This window comes from Macaca mulatta, chromosome 19 (assembly GCF_049350105.2).
Source record: "Macaca mulatta isolate MMU2019108-1 chromosome 19, T2T-MMU8v2.0, whole genome shotgun sequence".
In the NCBI taxonomy this organism is placed as follows: domain Eukaryota; kingdom Metazoa; phylum Chordata; class Mammalia; order Primates; family Cercopithecidae; genus Macaca; species Macaca mulatta.
The window spans coordinates 19,143,035-19,162,319 of NC_133424.1; the positions used below are offsets into that span (position 1 = coordinate 19,143,035).

Sequence of the window (19,285 nt, forward strand, 5' to 3'; positions counted from 1 at the left end):
GGCAGGCGCCTGTAGTCCCAACTGCTCGGGAGGCTGAGGCAGGAGAATGGCGTAAACCCGGGAGGCGGAGCTTGCAGTGAGCTGAGATCCGGCCACTGCACTCCAGTCTGGGCGGTAGAGCGAGACTCCGTCTCAAAAAGAAAAAAAAAAAAAAAAAAAAAAGAAGAGTGGGTGGAGGATGGAGGGCTTGCTTGGGCGGCCCGCGGTCTTGGCTCGCCTTTCTTCCCCGAGGTCTCGTGGCCGGCCAGCCGCAGGGTGGGGGTCCGTGGACCTCCCGGCCTGTAGGGGGCGTCGGACGCAGTGGAAGGACCTGCTCCGGAGCCTGGCCAGGCTGCGCAGTCATGATCACCCAGACCGCGGCGGAGCCCACGGTCCCCGCAGTGCCCGCTCCTGAGGAGACCACCGAAGCTCCGGGACGCAAGGAGCTGGCGTGGCCCTGGGTGAGTCCAGGCCCGAGCGGGAACGGGCGCGGGGCGGGCGGCGCAGACCCAGGGGCGCCGGTTACATACCCCAGCCGTGCCCCCCGCCCCACAGAAAGACGCCCCGATCCGGACGCTGGTGCAGCGCATCCACCAGCTGCAGGCTGAGCGCGCGCAGGGCTTCCGCCGACTGGAGGAGTGAGTGGGGGTGCGCAGGGGTTCAGGGTTCAGTTCCCCGCCCGCTCTGGGCGTGGGCGTGCTTTCGGCGGGCGTGCCTGGAGGAGGAGCTGGGTCCTCGCTCGGCTGCAGAGTCAGATGCGGCGGGGATTTCGGGGCACCGAGTCCTCACCTTCACGAGAAAGGCCCCACAGCACGTCCTCACTACCCGACGACCCACTCCTTGTGGCTTCTCTCTCCTCCCCAAGAGCAGGGGTGGGCCTGTCTCGGGTTCCCCTGCGGGAGTCAGGAAGCGTCCTTCCTACCTACCAGTCCTCCCCTCTGGGGGCCGGGGACACTTCCTGGGGGCCTTTTAGGTGGTTGGCGCGGGTGCAGAGCCTGAGAACCTAGGGGCGCGGCCTCAGGGTCCCCACCTGCCGCAGAGGCCACCGCCAGTACCTGCGCAGCGGCCCGGACTACGACTTCGCGCGCTACCGGAGCACAGTGCACGAGGTGACTCAGGCCTTCGCCGCCGCCTCGCGGGAGGTGCTGGCGGTGGAAGCAGAGCTGGCCGGGCCTCGCAGGCAGCCGCTGCTCGCCAGCCACGTGCGCAGCCTGCAGGAGCTGGAGCAGACGCGGCTGGGCACGGTGAGGCCACCACCCATTCCCCGCCGCGTCCCTAGGACCCTGGCCGGTTCCTCTCGTGGCGCACCCCTGGTTGATGGACTGGGGGGTGGTCCCAGTATCCCATACACAGACCTCACCCCTTACAGTCCCACATCAATCCTCTATTAAGTCTTCACTTGAGGATTCTTGGACCTTGCCCTTGCTGTTTATACCCAATTTTTTTTCCAAGTTTTGTCCTTATTCCTAGAGCATTCCCACTTTCTCCCAGCCCCGCCTAAATGCTATTCCAGCACGCCCAGGTCCCGCCCCAACAATGCTCCACCCACACTCTTCCGCTTCTCCTGTCCCACCCCCAACCTCCCGTAGATACAGGCGAGGGGGTTCCCAGGCTACGCCTCCTCCGTATTCCTCCATCACAGCTTTAGTTTTTTTGCCTATTTCTCTCCCGAGATCCGCCTACTAGGCCCTGCAACCATGCGTGTGTGTGTGTGTGTGTGTGTGTGGGTGTGGGTGTGTGGCCGGTCACATCTACGTGAGGCCACGCCCACACCGAGATCTGCTCTGGAATTCCTAGGCCACGCCCCCCATGAGCTACCCGTCTCAGCCTCTTTTTGGCCTTTTTTCTTTTCCTTTTTTAAAGACAGGGTCTCGCTCTTGTCACCCAGGCTAGAGTGCAATGGCGCGATCTCCGCTAACTGCAACCTCTGCCTCCCGGGTTCAAGCAATTCTCCTGCCTCAGCCCCCTGCGTAGCTGGGATTAGAGGCGTGCCCCGCCACGCCCGGCTAATTTTTTTTTTTTTTTTTTTTTTTTTAGTAGAGACGGGGTTTTGCCATATGGGCAAGGCTGGTCTCGAACTCTTGGTTTCAAGCGATCCGCCCTCCTCGGCTTTCCAGAGTGCTGGGATTTCAGGCGTGAGCCACCGCGTCCAGCCTTTTTAGCCTACTTTTTTTTTTTTTTTTTTTTTTGAGACGGAGTCTCGCTTTGTCACCCAGGCTGGAGGGCAGTGGCCGGATCTCAGCTCACTGCAAGCTCCGCCTCCCGGGTTCACGCCATTCTCCTGCCTCAGCCTCCCAAGTAGCTGGGACTACAGGCGCCTGCCACCTCGCCCGGCTAAGTTTTTGTATTTTTAGTAGAGACGGGGTTTCACTGTGTTAGCCAGGATGGTTTCGATCTCCTGACCTCGTGATCCGCCCGTCTCGGCCTCCCAAAGTGCTGGGATTACAGGCTTGAGCCACCGCGCCCGGCCTTTAGCCTACTTTTATCCTGGGACCATGAGGCGCAGTCTAACCCACCGCTAGGGCCACTGCCTGGCTAAGACAAGACGTCACTTTTCTTCCCAGGCCACGCCCACATCGCGCTCAGCACTGCCTCTGGCATGCTCGCTGTCTGCCTTCTGAGAGCCCCTCTAAACTGAATTTCGGACTCTTCCTACACAAAGCACTGCCCCTTGTGGTTCTACCCGGGCACTGCCTTTCTGGGTGCCTCTGTCTTTTCCTGAACATCCTGGGAGGGCAGGGGGTGGCTTCTGCCGGTGGAGACATCCTTCGCGTTGCTCATTCCCCCACCAGGTGGCCCTGCTGCAGCTGATGGAGACGCCAGAGTTGGCGGGGCAGGAGGACGCTGTACAGATGCACCAGCTGAAAATGAAGTGAGCGCTGCTGCCCAAGCCGCCTGGCTATGCTTCATTTGCACCAGGGTTGGCACGGTCAGACCCAGCAGAGGAACCCTCTGCCTCTGTACAATGGTGTTCTCATCTGGTGGCCCTCAGATATACACTTCCCCAGAGGGCATAGTCGTGAAACTTCACATCAATTTCGCTGTGCATTGCTGGGACACTGCTGTGTACCTCGACTCATGCCAATCCTGCACACGTGGCTGTCTGTGGAGCTTGGATATTGTCACCCATGCCCCACTGAGCACAAACCTTCAGATGCCTGTTCTCAGCCCCCAAGCACACACACTCATGTACATACACATTTGACAGTCATGCTTCATAACCTCCTGATGCTACACATCCCACCAAGATGGCCTTTTTTTTTTTTTTTTTTTTTTTTTTTGCTGAGATGGAGTCACTCTGTCGCTAGGCTGAAGTGCAGTGGCGCGATCTCAGCTCCCTGCAACCTCCACCTCCTGGGTTCAAATGAATCCCCTGCTTCAGCCTCCCAAGTAGCTGGGACTACAGGCATGTGCCCCACGCCCAGCTAATGTTTTGTATTTTAGTAGAGACGGGGTTTCTCCATGTTGGCCAGGATGGTCTCCATCTCCTGACCTCGTGATCTGCCCGCCTCAGCCTCCCAAAGTGCTGGGATTACAGGCATAAGCCAGCACTCCCGGTCCTTTTTTTTTTTTTTTTTTTTTCCGTTTTTTTCTATTTTTTGAGACAGAGTCTTGCTCTGTCACCCAGGCTGGAGTGCAGTGGCGCGATCTTGGCTCATCTCAACCTCTGCCTCCCAGGTTCAAGCGATTCTTCTGCCTCAGCCTCCCAAGTAGCTTGAGTTACAGATGCCTGCCCCCACGCTTGGCTAGTTCTTGTATTTTTAGTAGAGATGGGGTTTCGCCATGTTGGCCAGACTGGTTTTGAACTCCTGACCTCAGGTGATCCGCCTGCCTCTTCCCAAAATGCTGGATTACACGCGTAAGCCACTGTGCCCAGAGCCCAGATGGCCTTTTCTCTCAGCCCACTGTGACCTATGGGGCCACCCCTTCTCCCAGGCACCTAAGCGGTCCCTCCTGCTGCTAGTGCTGCCTGGAGGTTTGGCGGCGGGCAGGAGGGCCCGGGGCTCACCACAGCCACAGCCCTCTTGCAGCTTCGCGGCAGCAGCTAATTCACCCCATCTGGGTTTTATTTATAGTTCCCATCCGCTCTTGTAGGGTAATTAAAACCATGGAGGCGATCAGCGAGGTTCTCCAGGACCTCAGGTTTGATGCGGAATCTGCCGAGTGATGGCGGCTCCCCAGGGATGCGCCGAGGGAGATGGGAAAAGGGGCGGATGGCGTCCAGCCCAGCCCTAACCGCCAGCTGGCTGGGGTCTCGCCCCACTGCGCTGCTGACCTTCGTGCAGTTCGAGACACCTCCCACAATAAAAAGCCCTTCCTCTGTAGCCGCTCTGCCATCTCTGTGTCCTAGGGTACTGCAGCCAGTGTGCCTGGGGAGGGGGGGACCCCCACAGGGCCAGGGATTATGGGTAGAAGACTCCCACCCTCCCTAGAAACTCTGAGGTTTTTTTGCTTGAGACAGGGCTTTGCTCTGTCACCAAGACTGGAGTGCAGTGGTGAGATCACGGCTCACTGCAGCCTCGGCTTCACCCCGCTCAAACGATCCTCCTGCCTCAGCCTCCCAAGTAACTGGGACTATAGGCACATGCCACCATGAGCCCAATTTTTTTTTTTTTTTTTTTTTTTTTTGAGATAGAGTTTTGCTCTTGTTGCCCAGGCTGGAGTACAGTGGTACCATCTCGGCTCACTGCAACCTGCACCTCCTGGGTTCAAGTGATTCTCCTGCCTCAGCCTCCTGAGTAGTTGGAATTACAGGCATGCGCCACCATGCCCAGTTATTTTGTATTTTTAGTAGAGATGGGGTTTCTCCATGTTGGTCAGGGTGGTCTCCAACTCCTGACCTCATTTGGTCCACCTGCCTTAGCCTCCCAAAGTGCTGGGATTAGAGGTGTGAGCCACCGCGCCCAGCCGATTTTTTACTTTTAGTAAAGATGAGGTCCCCCTTTGTTGCCCAGGCTGGTCTCCAACTCCTGGCCTCGAGCAATGCTCCCAGCTTGGCCTCCCAAAGTTCTGGGATTATAGGAATGAGCCTTAGGGACCAGCCGACTCAGGTATTTTGAATCACATTCTCCAAGGAGTTCAGAATCAGACCTTGCAAATACTGGAGAGACAGTCTGAAGTCCTGGGAGGTGAAAATTCTCATCTCAAAGAGTCATTAAGATGCCTCACATTCCCCTAAAATCTTACAGCCCCCACCCCAGGCCAGGTAGGCCCCAAACTCACCTTCACAATCACAGCACCTAAATAGCTCATTTATTTAAAAGGACTCTTGGAGGGGCCCTAGGTAGCGGGGAGTAATGACTCCCCTTCTCACCCCCAGCCCTGGCAGGGGTTCTAGGCAACTCAACCAACCCTCACACACACACACCCCCCCACTGGGGTGCACCCAAAGGTGGCCTCACGTGGGAGTCAGAGCTGTTATGGCCGTTGGAGCTCAGTGGCCACCCCAGCTCCTGCTGAGGGTGGCTCAGGTGCCCTGAAGTGAGGGTACAGAGGTGGCCCCAGTTTGGGTTCGGCCTCTGCGTCTCCACGTGGCAGGGAGGGTGGCCTGCGCCCCTAGAGCTTATCTGGCAGGACCTGCAGGCAGAGGGGAAGCCGAGCTAAGCAGGGAGCCCGGGAGAGGGCTGCACCACAGAGCCACTGAAGGAGCCCTCATTCGGGTCCTGTTCCCACCGCTTCTGGCTGTGTGACTTTGGGCAGGATCCTGCCCCTCTCTGGGCCTTGGCGAGGCTATCTGAGCTGCAGGTAAAGCACTTGGTGCGGGGCCAGTATGCAGTAGGTGCCCATACATGCTAACTAGGGTGAGTATGTTCATTCATTTCGGAGGAGATTCCACTTCGGACATTTTCAGGGCATTGAATGTTCTTAGGCTAAAGCAGACAATACCAGTTATACAGTAAGTGCTAAATAAATGCTGATAAATAACAAAGGAAGAGGACGGATTCCATCTCGGCGACTCTAAGGCTGGGGTTGGGAGGCGTGGGGGTGTGAACAAGACCTGCAGCCACCGGAAGGGGCCCTCCCCTTGCTCCCTCCCGCGCACCCATTCAGGCCCACCTTACCTCTCGCCGTGCCCCGTCTGCCCGAGGGCAGGATCCCCTCGTCCTGTGCTTGGAAGGAAGGCAGAGGTGTCGTGGGGGCTGCAGACCTGCGTCCACAGCCTGCTTTCTTCCCCCTCCCCTGTTTCCTGGGCCCCCCAGCTCCCTGTCCCCACCCACGCCCGCGGGTCTCTCCTTCCTACCTGGTTGCGGGTTTTGTGCGACTTCTGCATCCAGGCACGCCACTGGTCGTAGAGGCGGAAGCTGAGGTTGGAGCAGTACGCGTGCTTCTTGAGCCAGCCCAGGAACTGCTTGAGCTCGCGCCGCACCGGCCCCGAGCTCGGCTCTCCGCCCCGCGGCTCGCACGCCCCGCCGCCCGGGCCCGAGCGCTCTGGTGGTGGGCGGAGCGGCAGTGTCAGGGCGCGCCCGGCAGGGGGTGCGCGCGAGCAGGAGAGGGAAGACCCCGGCGCGGCAGGACGATGTTCCCCTCGGGGAACCTCCCTCCCGGTTTCTCAGGGACCGAGTCCTCCCCGAGGCCCTGCACAGCAGCCCAGCTGCGCCCCTGGCCCGGTTGCGCCCCTGGGGAGGTGGGGTGGGGGGCGGGGGAAGGAAGGGGCTCCTCCTCCACATCTCCTCCAGGAACCCGATTCCTGTGGACTGAGCCAGGTGCGAGTGGAGTGGGGGGAGGGGAGAATGAGAGAGGCCAGAGCTGGGGGGGATGAGACACAGAGACAGACAGAGCAGGGGGCTGAAAAAGAGAAAGGAAGAAAGACGCACGGATGAGAGAGCCGAGGCCAGGGATGGAGAGATGGAGACGCAGGGTAGGTGAAAGCAAAGGGGGTCAGCCCAGGAGGAAAGGGCCTGATCAGGGTAGGACAGAAACCCTGGGGACATAGGGACAAAGAGATCGAGACAGAGACACAGAGGAAGAGTGACAGATGAAGGGAGACCGAGTGCAAGATGACCCCATGGGACAGTCCCCAGCATGGGCCCATGGGACAGGGAGTGGGCCGGGAGGACCAGGTGGGAGGCCTGCCTGTCGGTCCAGCTGCCGGCTGCAGCCAGCCCCCCAGCAGGCCGGCGGATAAGGACATCGGCCTCACGTCATAAATAAAGCCGGGGACCCGCTGACAGCCCCTGGCACGGCCCTGGCCCCCGCCGCCCCTGCTGGCCTTCCCCGGCCTCCCCAGCCTCCCCTGCGGACGCAGCGGCCTGCTGGCTCCTGTGCAAGAATCGCAGGTGCCGGGCACGAGCAGGGGCCAAGGCTCAGGCCCCTCCCGGCTGCGCTTGCTCCCGCCCACCCCCGAACCTGGAGGGGCCCAGGATAGGGGCTGGGGAGCTGACTGCAGCCTGACTCTACCCCTCCCTAGCTCTGGGACCCTCTCAGGGCCTCAGTTTCCCTATCATCTCTCATGCCAGAGTGAGCTTGGACTTCCTTGTGAACTAAGTTCAGACCCATGTGACCTCCTAGAGCCTCAGTGTCCTCACCTGAGAAAAAGCGGTCTCCCTTGCAGTGAAACCCTGGAGGGACGGGACAATAAGTACCTCCATGCCAACTGCCTGCAAGCACTTAGGTGGCACCCACCATGTGGGCATTTGCCACAAATTATGTCATCCAACCCTCACAACAGCCCAAGGCAAGTGGGATTCTTGACCCTACCTTCCAGATGGGGAAACGGAGGCCAGACATTCCAAGTAACAGCTTTTGTTTCATTTCACAAAAGACAGAGTAGAGGCCTGTGGACCCGGAGAAACCCCAGACAGCAAGAGGAGGCAGATCTAGGCACCTAATCGTTCCCATCCCCCTGCCTTAATCAGAAGGGGAAACTGAGGCCCATCAAAGTGGGAGTTGGCAGCCCATTGGCCTTAGAAGCAAGGGTCTCAAACTCGCTGGCCCTCTTTTTTTTTTTTTTTTTCTTTTTTGAGACGGAGTCTCTCGCTCTGTTGGCCAGGTTGGAGTGTAGAGGCGCGATCTCGGCTTACTGCAAGCTCTGCCTCCCAGGTTCCTGCCCTTCTCCTGCCTCAGCCTCCCAAGTAGCTGGGACTACAGGCGCCCGCCACCATACCCGGCTAATTTTTTGTATTTTTAATAGAGACGGGGTTTCACTGTGTTAGCCAGGATGGTCTCTATCTCCTGACCTCATGATCCGCTAGCCTCAGTCTCCCAAAGTGCTGGGATTACAGGCATGAGCCACCGTGCCTGGCCTCGCTGGCCCTCTTAGGAGGGAGACTGAGTGTCCAAAACAGGCCAGGTGGGGATGGGCAAATGGAGAGTGAGGGTCCTGGGAAGGGGTGACCACTGCTGATGGGGGCTGTGGGCCATGCTGTTACATTTTCTGGAGAATTTATTTTTCTAAGGAATCTAGGATATTTGTGTAAAAACGTCCTGGTTTTAAATTTCTACTAGTTGGTCAAACTTTTTTTTTTTTCCCCAAACAACAGGCCAAAGAAAATAGATCCAAGGGCCACATTCAGCTCTGGGGGGGCCACCAGTTTGAGACCTCTACTCTCTTGGAGACAACCAGGAAACAGGCTGGGCACGGTGACTCACACATGTCATCCTAGCACTTTGGGAGGCCGAAATGGGCAGATCACCCGAGGTCTGGAGTTCGAGGCCAGCCTGCACAACATGGTGAAACCCCGTCTTTACTAAAAAATACAGAAATTAGCTGTGTATGTTGGTGCGTGCCTGTAGTCCCAGCTACTCGGGAGGCTGAGGTAGGAGAATCCCTTGAAACCGGGAGGCAGAGGTTGCAGTGAGTGCAGATTACGCCACTGCGCGACAGAATGAGACTGCATCTCAAAAGAACAAAAAAAGAAAAGAAAAGAAAAGAAAAGAAAACAAGGAAACAGAGGCTCTAGCTGGTTTTGGACTGGCCGCTGGATCACCCGGCCCTAGGGGGGTGCTCACCACTGCGGGGGGTGGAGGCGGCTGTGGGGTGGCTCCACTCACTCCAGATCCCGGCTTTCTTGGAGCCGTAGATGCCAAAGGGGTTGCAGCGCACTTGCACGAAGTACACGGTGCCGGGTTTCAGGCCGGCCAGGCGGCAGGAGGTCTGGTTGCTCACATCGTCCACCACCTGGACAGCCAGGACAGGGTCAGAGTAGAGGGCGGGGCCTAGCAGGAGCGGGGGCGGGGCCTGGCAGGAACCGGGGCGGAGTCAGGGAATGGGCGGGTCACCTTCCAGTCCACACTGTCCTCCACTCGGTAGCGGATCTGGTATTTGGCTTGAAAGAGGAAATCCTTGAGGGCGGGTGGCGACACCCAGCGCACGCTCAGCTGGTCCTCCAGGCCCCCAACGCGGCTCACGTGCACATCGGGCGGGGGGTCCGTGGTCACTGCGGGGCGGAGGAGGGCCCCTTTCAGCCTGGAACTGTTTGCGTTTAACTCCCCCCAGCAGTGTGGCCCAGGGCACTTGGCCCAGATGGCACCTGCCTCTGTTTTCCTCCTCCTCCCTCTGCCCCCACCCCCAGGATTGGTGGATTACACCATATATAATATTGGAGAAACACTCAGCACCTAATTAATGTTAGCTGTTATCACCATTATTATCTGTGACGGGCGAAACATAATCCTATCTTCAACTGACTATGGGAAAGCAGACATTGCCGGGTTGATGATATTATTATCATGCTTAGGAGGTCAGGGGGCTGTCAGGCCGTCAGCCTTCTGGGAACCCCCCTGCCACCCCCTCCCCACTCTCACCTCCCTTCCACTCTTACTGAAATCTTTGATGTGACATTTTGCTGGGTGCAGAGAAGCAACTGAGGCTTAGAACTTTCCCACTGTAGCTTTAGGATGTGGGGAAGAGTGAGGCTGCGGGGGTAGGGATGGGGGCTACAACCCCGGAGTATGTGTGTGTTGGGGGGGCTGAGGATCCTTCTGGGGGCCCCTGAGGGGAGCAGGGTGAGCTGGCCTCTCCCCCTGAGGCCTTGGTGAGGGGCCTAAAGGGTTAAGGCACAGGCCTGCTTGGGGCTGAGAAACACCCTAATTAGATTAGGCTCAATTCTGCTCACAGATCATCCATTTCCTGCCTCCCGCCCTGCGCCCCCCAGCTCCAGGCCTCGGCTTCCTGGGGCGCCTGCCGACCTGGGCGTCCCCTCCCCTCTCCCCAGGGCCCCCTCCTGCACACCTGGGCTGCCGAGGGGGAGGTGGCCAGGCCAGGTGTTCTCCGTGGAGTGGGGGTATCCTGGCTGTTTCTGGGGGCTGCGGACTGATGAGCGGATGCTCAGCTACTTACCTACCTTCCCTCTAACCAGCAGGGACAGTCCAGGAGTTGCCGGGCTGGGGAGGGGCAGGCGGGATCCCAGGAAAAATGAGAAGGCGCAGGGACCTCTCGGGATGCCCGGTGGGCTGGGCTGGTGCCAAGGGAGGGGCCTAGCGGACACTGGGGGCTCACCCACATCCAGGATATCCAGCGTGAGCACATCGGAACGGGCAGAGCCCAGGCGGTTGGTGGCCTCCACCCAGATCTCATAGGGCGTAAAGAGAGCCAGGTCCTTGGGGATGTGGCAGGAGTGGGGCCCCACTGTGTGGTACTCCTCACACGTGTTGTCCTGCCCATACCACCTGCAGGGATGGGAGGGGGACAGGACGTATGAGGGTTCCTTCTGGCCCCCAGACCTCACCATGGCAGTCTCAGGGTGCAGACAGCGCATGGGGGCTCAGAGAGGGTCCACATTGGTCAAGGTCACACAGCCAGTCTGGGACACACACATCGCCCTTGGGCCACCACTAACCTAAGCTTGTACTTGAGGGAGTAGTTGGTGTGGAGGAACGTCTCCCCGTGGGCCCCTGGTGTCCAGCGGCAGGTCAAGTCCTTCATGTTCTTGGACCAGCAGCTGATGTTGACGGGTTTCTCTGGGGGCACTGGGAGAGGGGGAGGGTGCAGGAAGCAGGCTGAGGGTCTGGACCAGCTGAGCCTGGACCAAGGGGTTGCTGCCCACCCGCCAGGCCCCCACCTTGGAGTGGAAGGAGGGCGGATAGGACAGTCTCAGCCCTGTGCTGAGAAGTGCCAGCACGGTTGGTGTGACACCTGCACGGGCTCTTAACAGGCTGGTGACCCGATCTCCAGGTTCTTTTCTTTTTTCAAGGCAAAGTCTCGCTCTGTCCCCCAGGCTGGAGTGCAATGGTGCCATCTCAGCTCACTGCAACCTCCGCCCCCTGGGTTAAAGCGATTCTCCTGTCTCAGCCTCCCAAGTAGCTGGGATTACAGGTGCCTGTCAGCACGCCCGGCTAACTTTTGTATTTTCAGTAGAGACGGGGTTTCGCCATGTTGGCCAGGCTGGCCTTGAACTCCTGGCTTCAAGTGATCTGCCCACTTCAGCCTCCCAAAGTGCTGGGCTTACAGGCATGAGCCACCTCGCCTGACTGGGTCTCCAGGTTCTCATTCCCACCTCAAAGACCTGCATAGCCGTGCCAGTGTGCCCACCACTCATCCCCTGGCCAGAAGGCCCACGATTCATGCCTCTCTCCAGAGGGAGATGCTGCTCCCAAGGGCTACCCCTGGGGTATTCTGGGTGCCAACTTACGGCCAACATAGAGGCAGGAGCCAGCCAGGATGCTGCCGTCGCGGGCGTGGCACACAAGGTTGTCCCCCGACTGCTGCCTGGACCCGTTGAGGTTGGCCAGGGCCAGAGCCAAGGTGGAGGCGTTGAGCACACGGGAGAGCTCCGGGGGCAAGCGGCGTCCGTTGAGGGTCCAGTAGAGGCCCTCGGCAGTGGCTCCTGGCGGGTCTCCGTGCACTGAGCAGGTGGCCAGCAGGGAGGAGCCGATGAGAAGCGTGGGATCCTGGGGGCTGATTACAGCTGTGTCTGGGGTCAAAGAGGAGCACGTGTCAGGCCAGGGCGGGGACCCTCTGAGCCCTCGACCATGCCAGGACCTCCAGGGTTCATGGCGGTCCTGAGAAGGCACTGTTAATGATTGTCCCCCATTTTACAGATAGGGGAGGTAAAGATCAGTTGGGTTAAATGCCCAGGGCAACAATGGTGGACAAACTGACAGACCTAGAGTTGTCCAAGTCTGTCTGACTCCAACACTGGAGCCTTCCAAAACTCTTCATCACTGATGTGCTTAAGGTTCTCTGAGGGGTCACACAACTCGGGCATACAGGCTCATTCGGGTCCAAGTGACTCTTGCTTAGCACATCGTTATGATAAACACCATGCTTTGCTTTTTTTTTTTTTGAGATGGAGTCTCACTCTGTCACCCAGGCTGGAGTGCAGTGGCGCGATCTCGGCTCACTGCAACCTCTGCCTCCCGGGTTCAAGCAATTCTTCTGCCTCAGCCTCCAGAGTAGCTGGGACTACAAGTGTGCACCATCACGCCTGACTAACTTTTGTATTTTTAGTAGAGATGGGGTTTTACCATACTGGCCAGGCTGATCTCAAACTCCTGACCCCATGATCCACCTCCCTCGGCCTCTCAAAGTGCTGGGATTAGAGAAGTGAGCCAACACACCCAGGCATGCTTTGCTTTTTATTTTTTTAGTGACAGGGTCTCACTCTGTCGGCCAGGCTGGAGTGCAGTGGCATGATCACAGCTCACTGCAGCCTCGATCTCCTGGGTTCAAGCGATTCTCCCTCATCTCAGCTCCCGAGTAGCTAGGACTACAGGTGTGTACCACCACACCTGGCTGATTTTTAAATATTTTTTTAGACATGAGGTCTTGCTGGCCGGACGCGGTGGCTCAAGCCTGTAATCCCAGCACTTTGGGAGGCCGAGGCGGGCGGATCACAAGGTCAGGAGATCGAGACCATCCTGGCTAACCCGGTGAAACCCCGTCTCTACTAAAAAAATACAAAAAACTAGCCGGGCGAGGTGGCGGGCGCCTGTAGTCCCAGCTACTCGGGAGGCTGAGGCAGGAGAATGGCGTGAACCCGGGAGGCGGAGCTTGCAGTGAGCTGAGATCCGGCCACTGCACTCCAGCCTGGGGGGCAGAGCGAGACTCTGTCTCAAAAAAAAAAAAAAAAAAAAAAAAAAAAAAAAAAAAAAAAAGACATGAGGTCTTGCTAGTTTGCTCAGGCTGGTCTTGAACTCCAGGCCTCAAGCGATCCTCCCACCTTGGCCTCCCAAAGTCCTGGGATCACAGGCATGAGCTACTGTGCCTAACCTTTTTTATTTTTCGTTCTCATTTCATTTTTCTTTTTTGGCAACTAGAAACAAAAGATTGTGCGTTCTTCCTGTGATACTCCCAGAGCCTCACACACAGTAGGTGTTTCTGTGGGGCAAGGGCACTGCTTAAAATGAAAGCCCTGACCCTTACTTGAATCATTAAGAGCACCATTTATTTTTTATTTTATTTTATTTTTTTTTGAGACGGAGTCTCGCTGTGTCTCCCAGGCTGGAGTGCAGTGGCATGATCTCGGCTCACTGCAAGCTCCGCCTCCCGGGTTCACGCCATTCTCCCGCCTCAGCCTCCCAAGTAGCTGAGACTACAGGCGCCCGCCACCTCGCCCGGCTAAGTTTTTTGTATTTTTAGTAGAGACGGGGTTTCACCATGTTAGCCAGGATAGTCTCGATCTCCTGACCTCGTGATCCACCCGCCTCGGCCTCCCAAAGTGCTGGGATTACAGGCTTGAGCCACCGCGCCCGGCCTAGAGCACCATTTATTATTATTATTATTTTTTTTTTTTTTGAGACAGAGTCTCCCTCTGTCATCCAGGCTGGAGTGCAATGGCACTATCTTGGCTCACTGCAACCTCCACCTCCCAGTTTCAAGTGATTCTCCTGCCTCAGCCTCCCAAGTAGCTGGGATTACAGGCGCATGCCACCATGACCGGTTAATTTTTGTATTTTTAGTAGAGATTTGGTTTCACCGTGCTGGTCAGGCTGGTCTCGAACTCCTGACCTCGTGATCTGCCTGCCTCAGCCTCCCAAAGTGCTGGGATTACAGGGGTGAACCACCGCACCCAGCCTGTATTTTTAGTAGAGTCGGGGTTTCGCCATGTTGGCCAGGCTGGTCTCGAACGCCTGACCTCAAGTGATCTACCCACCTCAGCCTCCCAAAGTGCTGAGATGACAGGCGTGAGTCATCGCACCCGGCCTAAGAGCACCATTTATTGGGCACTTGTTGTGTTCTGAATACAGGGCTAAGACTTTACCTACATTTTCTCGGCCAATCCTGCTCATGTTAAGGATGAAAAAACTCTGGCTCTGAAAGATTGAATTTCCCCCCTGGAATGAGGGAAGGCCATACTAGTTAGGCCCAGATTTTCTGGTCTCCAAAGTTCTGCTCAACACTGCCTACCTCTGGGACTAAAGGCAGCCCTGGCAAACTGCACGTCCCCAACTTCCATCCAAAGGGACTTGACATCATTGCTCTTTCCCTCCACTCAGTTTTCCTCATCTGCAAAGTGGGAACGAGAAAGCTCTTTGTGTCCTGGGCTACTGTGAAAGTCAGAGGGGAAAGGACTTCCTGAACCAGATTGTGTGTGAGTTGGGTGCTAGGCACAGGAGCCTTGGGGATGCCCATGGGTGGTTGATGCCTCCTTTCCTGCTGGCCATCAGGGCAGCCCAGGAGTTCCCCCTCTGGAGACCAGAACCTAAGAAGAACCTATTTTGTCCATAGGGAAACCAAGGCTCAGAGAAGGAGGAGGGGGTGCACAGGCCAACCTCCCGATGCCTCTGAGTCTCAGTTTCCCCATCTGGGAAGTGGGCATCAATGTCATGGGGTTGGCTGGATGTGGTGGCTCACACCTGTAATCCCAGCACTTTGGGAGGCTGAGGTGGGAGTAATATGTGAGGTCAGGAGTTTGAGACCAGCCTGGGCAACATGGTAAAACCCTGTCTCTACCAAAAATACAAAAATTAGCCAGGTGGGGAGGGGGTGGTGGCTCATGCCTGTGGTCTTAGCTACTTGGGAGGTTGACGCAGGAGCCTGGGAAGTTGAGGCTGCAGTGAGCCATGACTGCACCACTGCACTCCAGCCTAGGTGACAGTGAGACCGTGTCTCAAAAAAGAAAAAAAATTTAAATTTAAATTTATAAAAACCAACAAAACAAACCTCATGGGGTTGTTTGAGTGGAGTGAAAATACTGTTGGAGACAACATTTTCCCATGAGATCTTTAAACCAAGTTGACCGGGACTCGAATGCCCACAGCCTGACTCAGTGTTTTACTTTTTTTTTTTTTTTTTTTGAGACAGAGTCTAACTCTGTCACCCAGGCTGGAGTGCAGTGGCACAATCTCGGCTCACCGTAACCTTCATGCCCAGCTAGCTAATTTTTGTATTTTTAGGAGAGACAGAGTTTCGCCATTTTGGCCAGGCTGGTCTCGAACTCTTGACCTCCAGTGATCCACCCGCCTTGGCTTCCCAAAGTGCTGGGATGACAGGCATGAGCCAGGGCACCCGGCCTCAGTGTTTACTTCTCTGAGCCTCTGGAAAGGGGCTTCTCCTTCCACCCAGAGTGGTTGTAAAGACTCATCCACTCCTTTGTTCGCTCATGCGTTCATCTGTTCTTTCACAGGGTACCTACAGTGTGTCAGGATCTGTGGGCACTGGGATGATGACCAAGACACACAAAAGTCCTGCCCTTGTGGGCATCAAATCCAAGGAAGCAGCAGGAAAAATAAATAAATAAATAAATAAATATCTAAGACAATAAATAGGGGAGAAAGTAAAGCAGGAGCTGGAGGAAGACAGAGCAGCGGCAGGAGCTCCGGAGGCCTGTCTGGGGAGGTGACCTTTGAGTAGACACCTGAATAAAGTAAGAGAAGTAGCTGTGACATTATCTAACAGAGCATGTCCAGGCAGTGGGAGCTGCAAGTGCCAAGGTCCTGGGGCAGAAGCCGTGGGAAATGAAGTTTGAGAGGTCCGAGATCCTGACCTGCAGGGAGGAGGGATTCCAGGGTTCTCAGCCGGGGAGGGAGGGATGCGGTGAGATTTGCATTAAAAGGACTCCCCAGGCGGCTGGAAGAAGGGACTGCAGGAGGCAAGGGCAGCCCAGCTTCGCAGAGATGGCAGCCAAGGACAGGGTGATCTCGGCCCCCCAGGAGGTCCCCTGAATGCCAGCGCTGCCCGGCACTTGCCCTCACTGCCCCAGATGGGCGAGGTGGGGTGGACACGGTTCTTGGGACGGCCCTGATGATTTTCCGGGGCAAACTTGGCTCGAGGGCTCTGTCTTGCTGGAGCCTGGAATCGCAGTTGCGCTTGGGGCTTGGCCCAGGGCTCGCCGGAGGTCTCCGCGTCCGTGCGAAGGAGCCGGCTGAGCGGGCCAGAGTCGAGGAGGCGGGGGCGGCCGAGGGGGGCGGGGGGCTGGGGGCCAGGGGGCCGCCCTGGAGGTCCCAGGCAGCCAGCCGCCCGCTAATTCGGAATTCCTTCTGCATGAACTCGGGCGTGCCAGCGTCTCTGCCCTGGCCCACCCACCGCTTCCTGCCTGGGCCCCCCCAACAAAGTGGGAGGCACGGCCAGGCCTGCCCAGACCCCAGGCCCCTCTCAGCCCTCGTAGAGTGGGACTCGCCCCTCCGGCCTCCACGCCCGCCACCATGGCCTGGCCAGGAAGGGGCTCTCTGGGGGGTCCTGGCTGGGGGGCACTGCCCCTCTGCCACACCCGCCTGGCCTGGGCTGGCGTGGCTCACTTGCCAGCAGCTGCAGCTGCCCTCCCGGGGCTGGGCGGGGGACACTGAGCGGTGACGGGTTGTGGGGGGGAAGGCAAGGCCAGGCGGGCCTGGACAGGCCAGTCTCCCACCCTCTTAGCCCCAGCCGGGAAGGTCAGAAGGACACTTTCTCCTCCCAGGATATGGGTGCAACCCCAGTGGGAGAACCTGGGCAATTGACTTCCCCTCTCCAGTTCTCAATTTTCTCCTCCATGAAATGGGAGGAGAAATACATTCTACTTGCTGGAGAGATCAATGAGATGTGATTGCAATCGAATGTCCAGAGGGCTTAGAAGCCTGCAGCCCCCAGGAACCACAAAGACGACAGCCCCTCCCAGTTCTGGGGTCCCGGCAGACTAGGCACTCCCTCCAGGCCTCCACAAACAATGGGCTAAGGCACTGGGGACAGGGACGCACGCATTCCAGGCCAGGCGGGGGAGCAGCTGGGAACAGCCCACTGAGCTGGAGTTGGTGGGGGCTTGGCTTGGTTTGGAGGGCCTCCTAGAGGGCTCCCCAAAGCAGATCCCTAGGTTGGCTTTTCAACAGCCCCCTTTTCACTCCCTGCCTCCCCTCCTTTCCCGCAGAGCTGGGGCCTTTAAAAGTTTTTTCTCTCCTCTTTTCCCAATCTGGAGCCACTGCCGTTATTAAAAAGGAACACCATGTGTTTTAAAAGGGAAAAGTGTGAGATTCTCTGCAACCGGGGAGGAAGGGTGGCCTCCATCCCAGGGTCCCCACGGGGGTCCCCATCTCCCGTCCTGCTGGTACCTGCAGACACTTTACGACCCACCCGCCTGCTGGTCAGGTGCTAAGACACACCGTAAGTAGAAACATATTGCTGAGGTGTGAGAATCTTTTATTTAATTTCTTCCCCCCTTAAAGGAAAAAACACACTTACAACACCCCCCCCCACCCCCACACACCTTTGCCTGCTGCTCTACTGGCTGAAAACAAAGCTTGGCGCTCACAGTGGCACTCACAGGCGCTGCCCACCGCCTGGCAGAGCCGTCAGGGGCCCTGGGAGGGCCCGAGGTAGCCCCTCACCTGCTCAGATGCCAGGGGAGAGCTAGGCTTTCAGCAAGTGCTCCTAGAGGATGCCCGCACTCTGCCCCTTCCTGGAGGAGCCCTACAGGCAGCCCGCAAACAGCCCAGCACAGGATGGGTGAGCCTGGGAGCCGTGTGTGCCCGGCGACCCCCGGGGTGGCCCGTGCGCCTGGATGGGGTGCGTGGAGTGACTGAACGTCTGGGGCGAGTGGTGCCTGCCTCTGTGCCCCTGGGTCGCCTCCCCTGTGGGATGTGTGTGACCATGAAAGTGTGTGTCGGGGATGGAATGTGTGCGTCCGCGATGGTGTGCGAATGTGCATCTGGGATGCAGTGTGCGCGAGTTTGAGGGCGAGGGTGACGGGCCACAAGCCAGTGTGATTCTTTGTGTGTCTCTGGGTGTGTCCCAGAGCGGGTCTGGATATGGAGACGTATCCTTGCGGGGGTGTTCCTTGGATGGGGGGCCCCAGAGTGCCTGAGGCCAGAAGTCCCTCCAGGGCGGGGGTCTTGGCCCGTAGGGCAGCGGATTCCCAGTGGGCCCCCTCAAAGTTTGGGCCCGCCGGTGCCCGGACTCACTGGCTCCCGCTCCCTCTCCCTCTCACCCACTCTCTCACAAAGATTCCTCTCGCTGGAGGTTCTCTGCCCGACACAGCCTGGCCGAAAACAGTTCTAAGCGCCGCCGGTGGCGGGGACTCCGCGGACCCCCGTGCACCGGGTCCCGCAGGGGGAGGGCGGTGGCGCCGGCCCGTGGAGAGGCAAGTCCCCGGGGACCCCGGGCTGCGCGCCAGGCGGCCAGAGCGGCCCCCCTGCAGCCCCGCCCTCCCCGTGGGGCTCATCCCTCCGCCTGGGGGGGCCCGCTGGGGGCCCGCACCCAGCGCGCCAACCGCGTGCGCCCCCGCCTGGGAGCGGTGCCCTGCAGTCCCAGCGGCTCAGAGTCTACCGAAGCAGACGCGTGCGCCCGCCACGTCCTGGCGTGCAGAGGGTCTCAGGCCGCGATCTTCCCAGCCCCCGGGGGCCTGGCCTGGAGCCCTCGGCCCAGTTGCTCAGGTAACAGGGCCTCGGGCGCGGAAGCAGGACTCTCTGGGCAGTGGGCTGCGGCGCCGTGTGCCCCGCAGGTGAGGGCGCCCCGAGGGCTGCGCCGGGGGCGCCTTCCTTTGTTCCCCGGCCGTCCAGGTGGCGCCCGCGCCCCCTCCCCCCGCGGCTGCCCCCGGGGCGCCCGCCCTCTGCTCTGGCAGGGGGGAAGGAGCGGGGCGCAGGGTACTCACGGGCTCCTGATCCGGCTTGCGGCGCCCCGAGGACGCAGAGCAGCAGCAGGGGCAGCAACGGCGGCGGCCGCCGCGCGGATTGGGCGGCGGGGCCCCGGCGGCCGGCGGGCATGGGGCCGGCGCTGCCGGGGGCGCGCGGTGGGCGGCGGCTCGGCGGCGGCGGCGCAGGGCGCGGGACGCAGGCCGGGCGCGGGAGGGCGCGGGCCAGGCCGCCCGCACGTCGCTGGGCGCGGACGCGGAGGCCGGAGCAAGTCTGAGCAGCCGAATTGACAAGGCGCTAATGCGCCGCTGGCCCCGCCCGGCCCCGCCCCCGGCCCGGCCCGGCCCCGGGGGGGCGGCGGGCCCCGCACCGGCCTCCCCGCCGCCCG

At 58.9% G+C, this 19,285-nt stretch overlaps 2 protein-coding genes across 8 annotated transcripts; one reads left to right on the plus strand and one right to left on the minus strand.

Moving 5' to 3' along the window:
- Positions 1-337: 337 nt before the first annotated feature.
- REX1BD (required for excision 1-B domain containing) lies at positions 338-4,304 on the plus strand. 3 transcript variants are annotated; one of them, XR_013409263.1, is made up of 5 exons: positions 338-440; positions 535-617; positions 1,019-1,223; positions 2,772-3,298; positions 3,620-4,304. XR_013409263.1 is itself a non-coding variant. In XM_002801137.4 (5 exons), exons 1-5 carry the CDS (start codon positions 342-344, stop codon positions 4,145-4,147), a joined length of 540 nt encoding a protein of 179 aa, XP_002801183.2. In that variant the 5' UTR covers positions 338-341; the 3' UTR covers positions 4,148-4,304. The 3 variants fall into 3 exon arrangements, 1 of the variants encoding a protein (XP_002801183.2); XR_013409264.1 differs by having other exon boundaries at positions 2,772-3,287; positions 3,608-4,304; XM_002801137.4 differs by having other exon boundaries at positions 2,772-2,851; positions 4,075-4,304.
- Positions 4,305-5,215: 911 nt separating this feature from the next.
- On the minus strand, positions 5,216-19,172 carry CRLF1 (cytokine receptor like factor 1). Of its 5 annotated transcripts, none has more exons than XM_015123322.3 (9): positions 18,918-19,172; positions 11,550-11,831; positions 10,758-10,887; positions 10,418-10,587; positions 9,199-9,356; positions 8,929-9,097; positions 6,221-6,408; positions 6,042-6,084; positions 5,216-5,556 (listed from the first exon to the last, which is right to left on the minus strand). In XM_015123322.3, exons 1-9 carry the CDS (start codon positions 19,027-19,029, stop codon positions 5,543-5,545), a joined length of 1,266 nt encoding a protein of 421 aa, XP_014978808.2. In that variant the 5' UTR covers positions 19,030-19,172; the 3' UTR covers positions 5,216-5,542. The 5 variants fall into 5 exon arrangements, with proteins under 5 accessions (XP_014978808.2, XP_077834599.1, XP_077834598.1 ...); XM_077978473.1 differs by having other exon boundaries at positions 5,348-5,556; positions 8,971-9,097; positions 18,918-19,066; XM_077978472.1 differs by having other exon boundaries at positions 5,348-5,556; positions 6,042-6,089; positions 8,971-9,097; positions 18,918-19,066.
- Between the last annotated feature and the right edge of the window lie 113 nt (positions 19,173-19,285).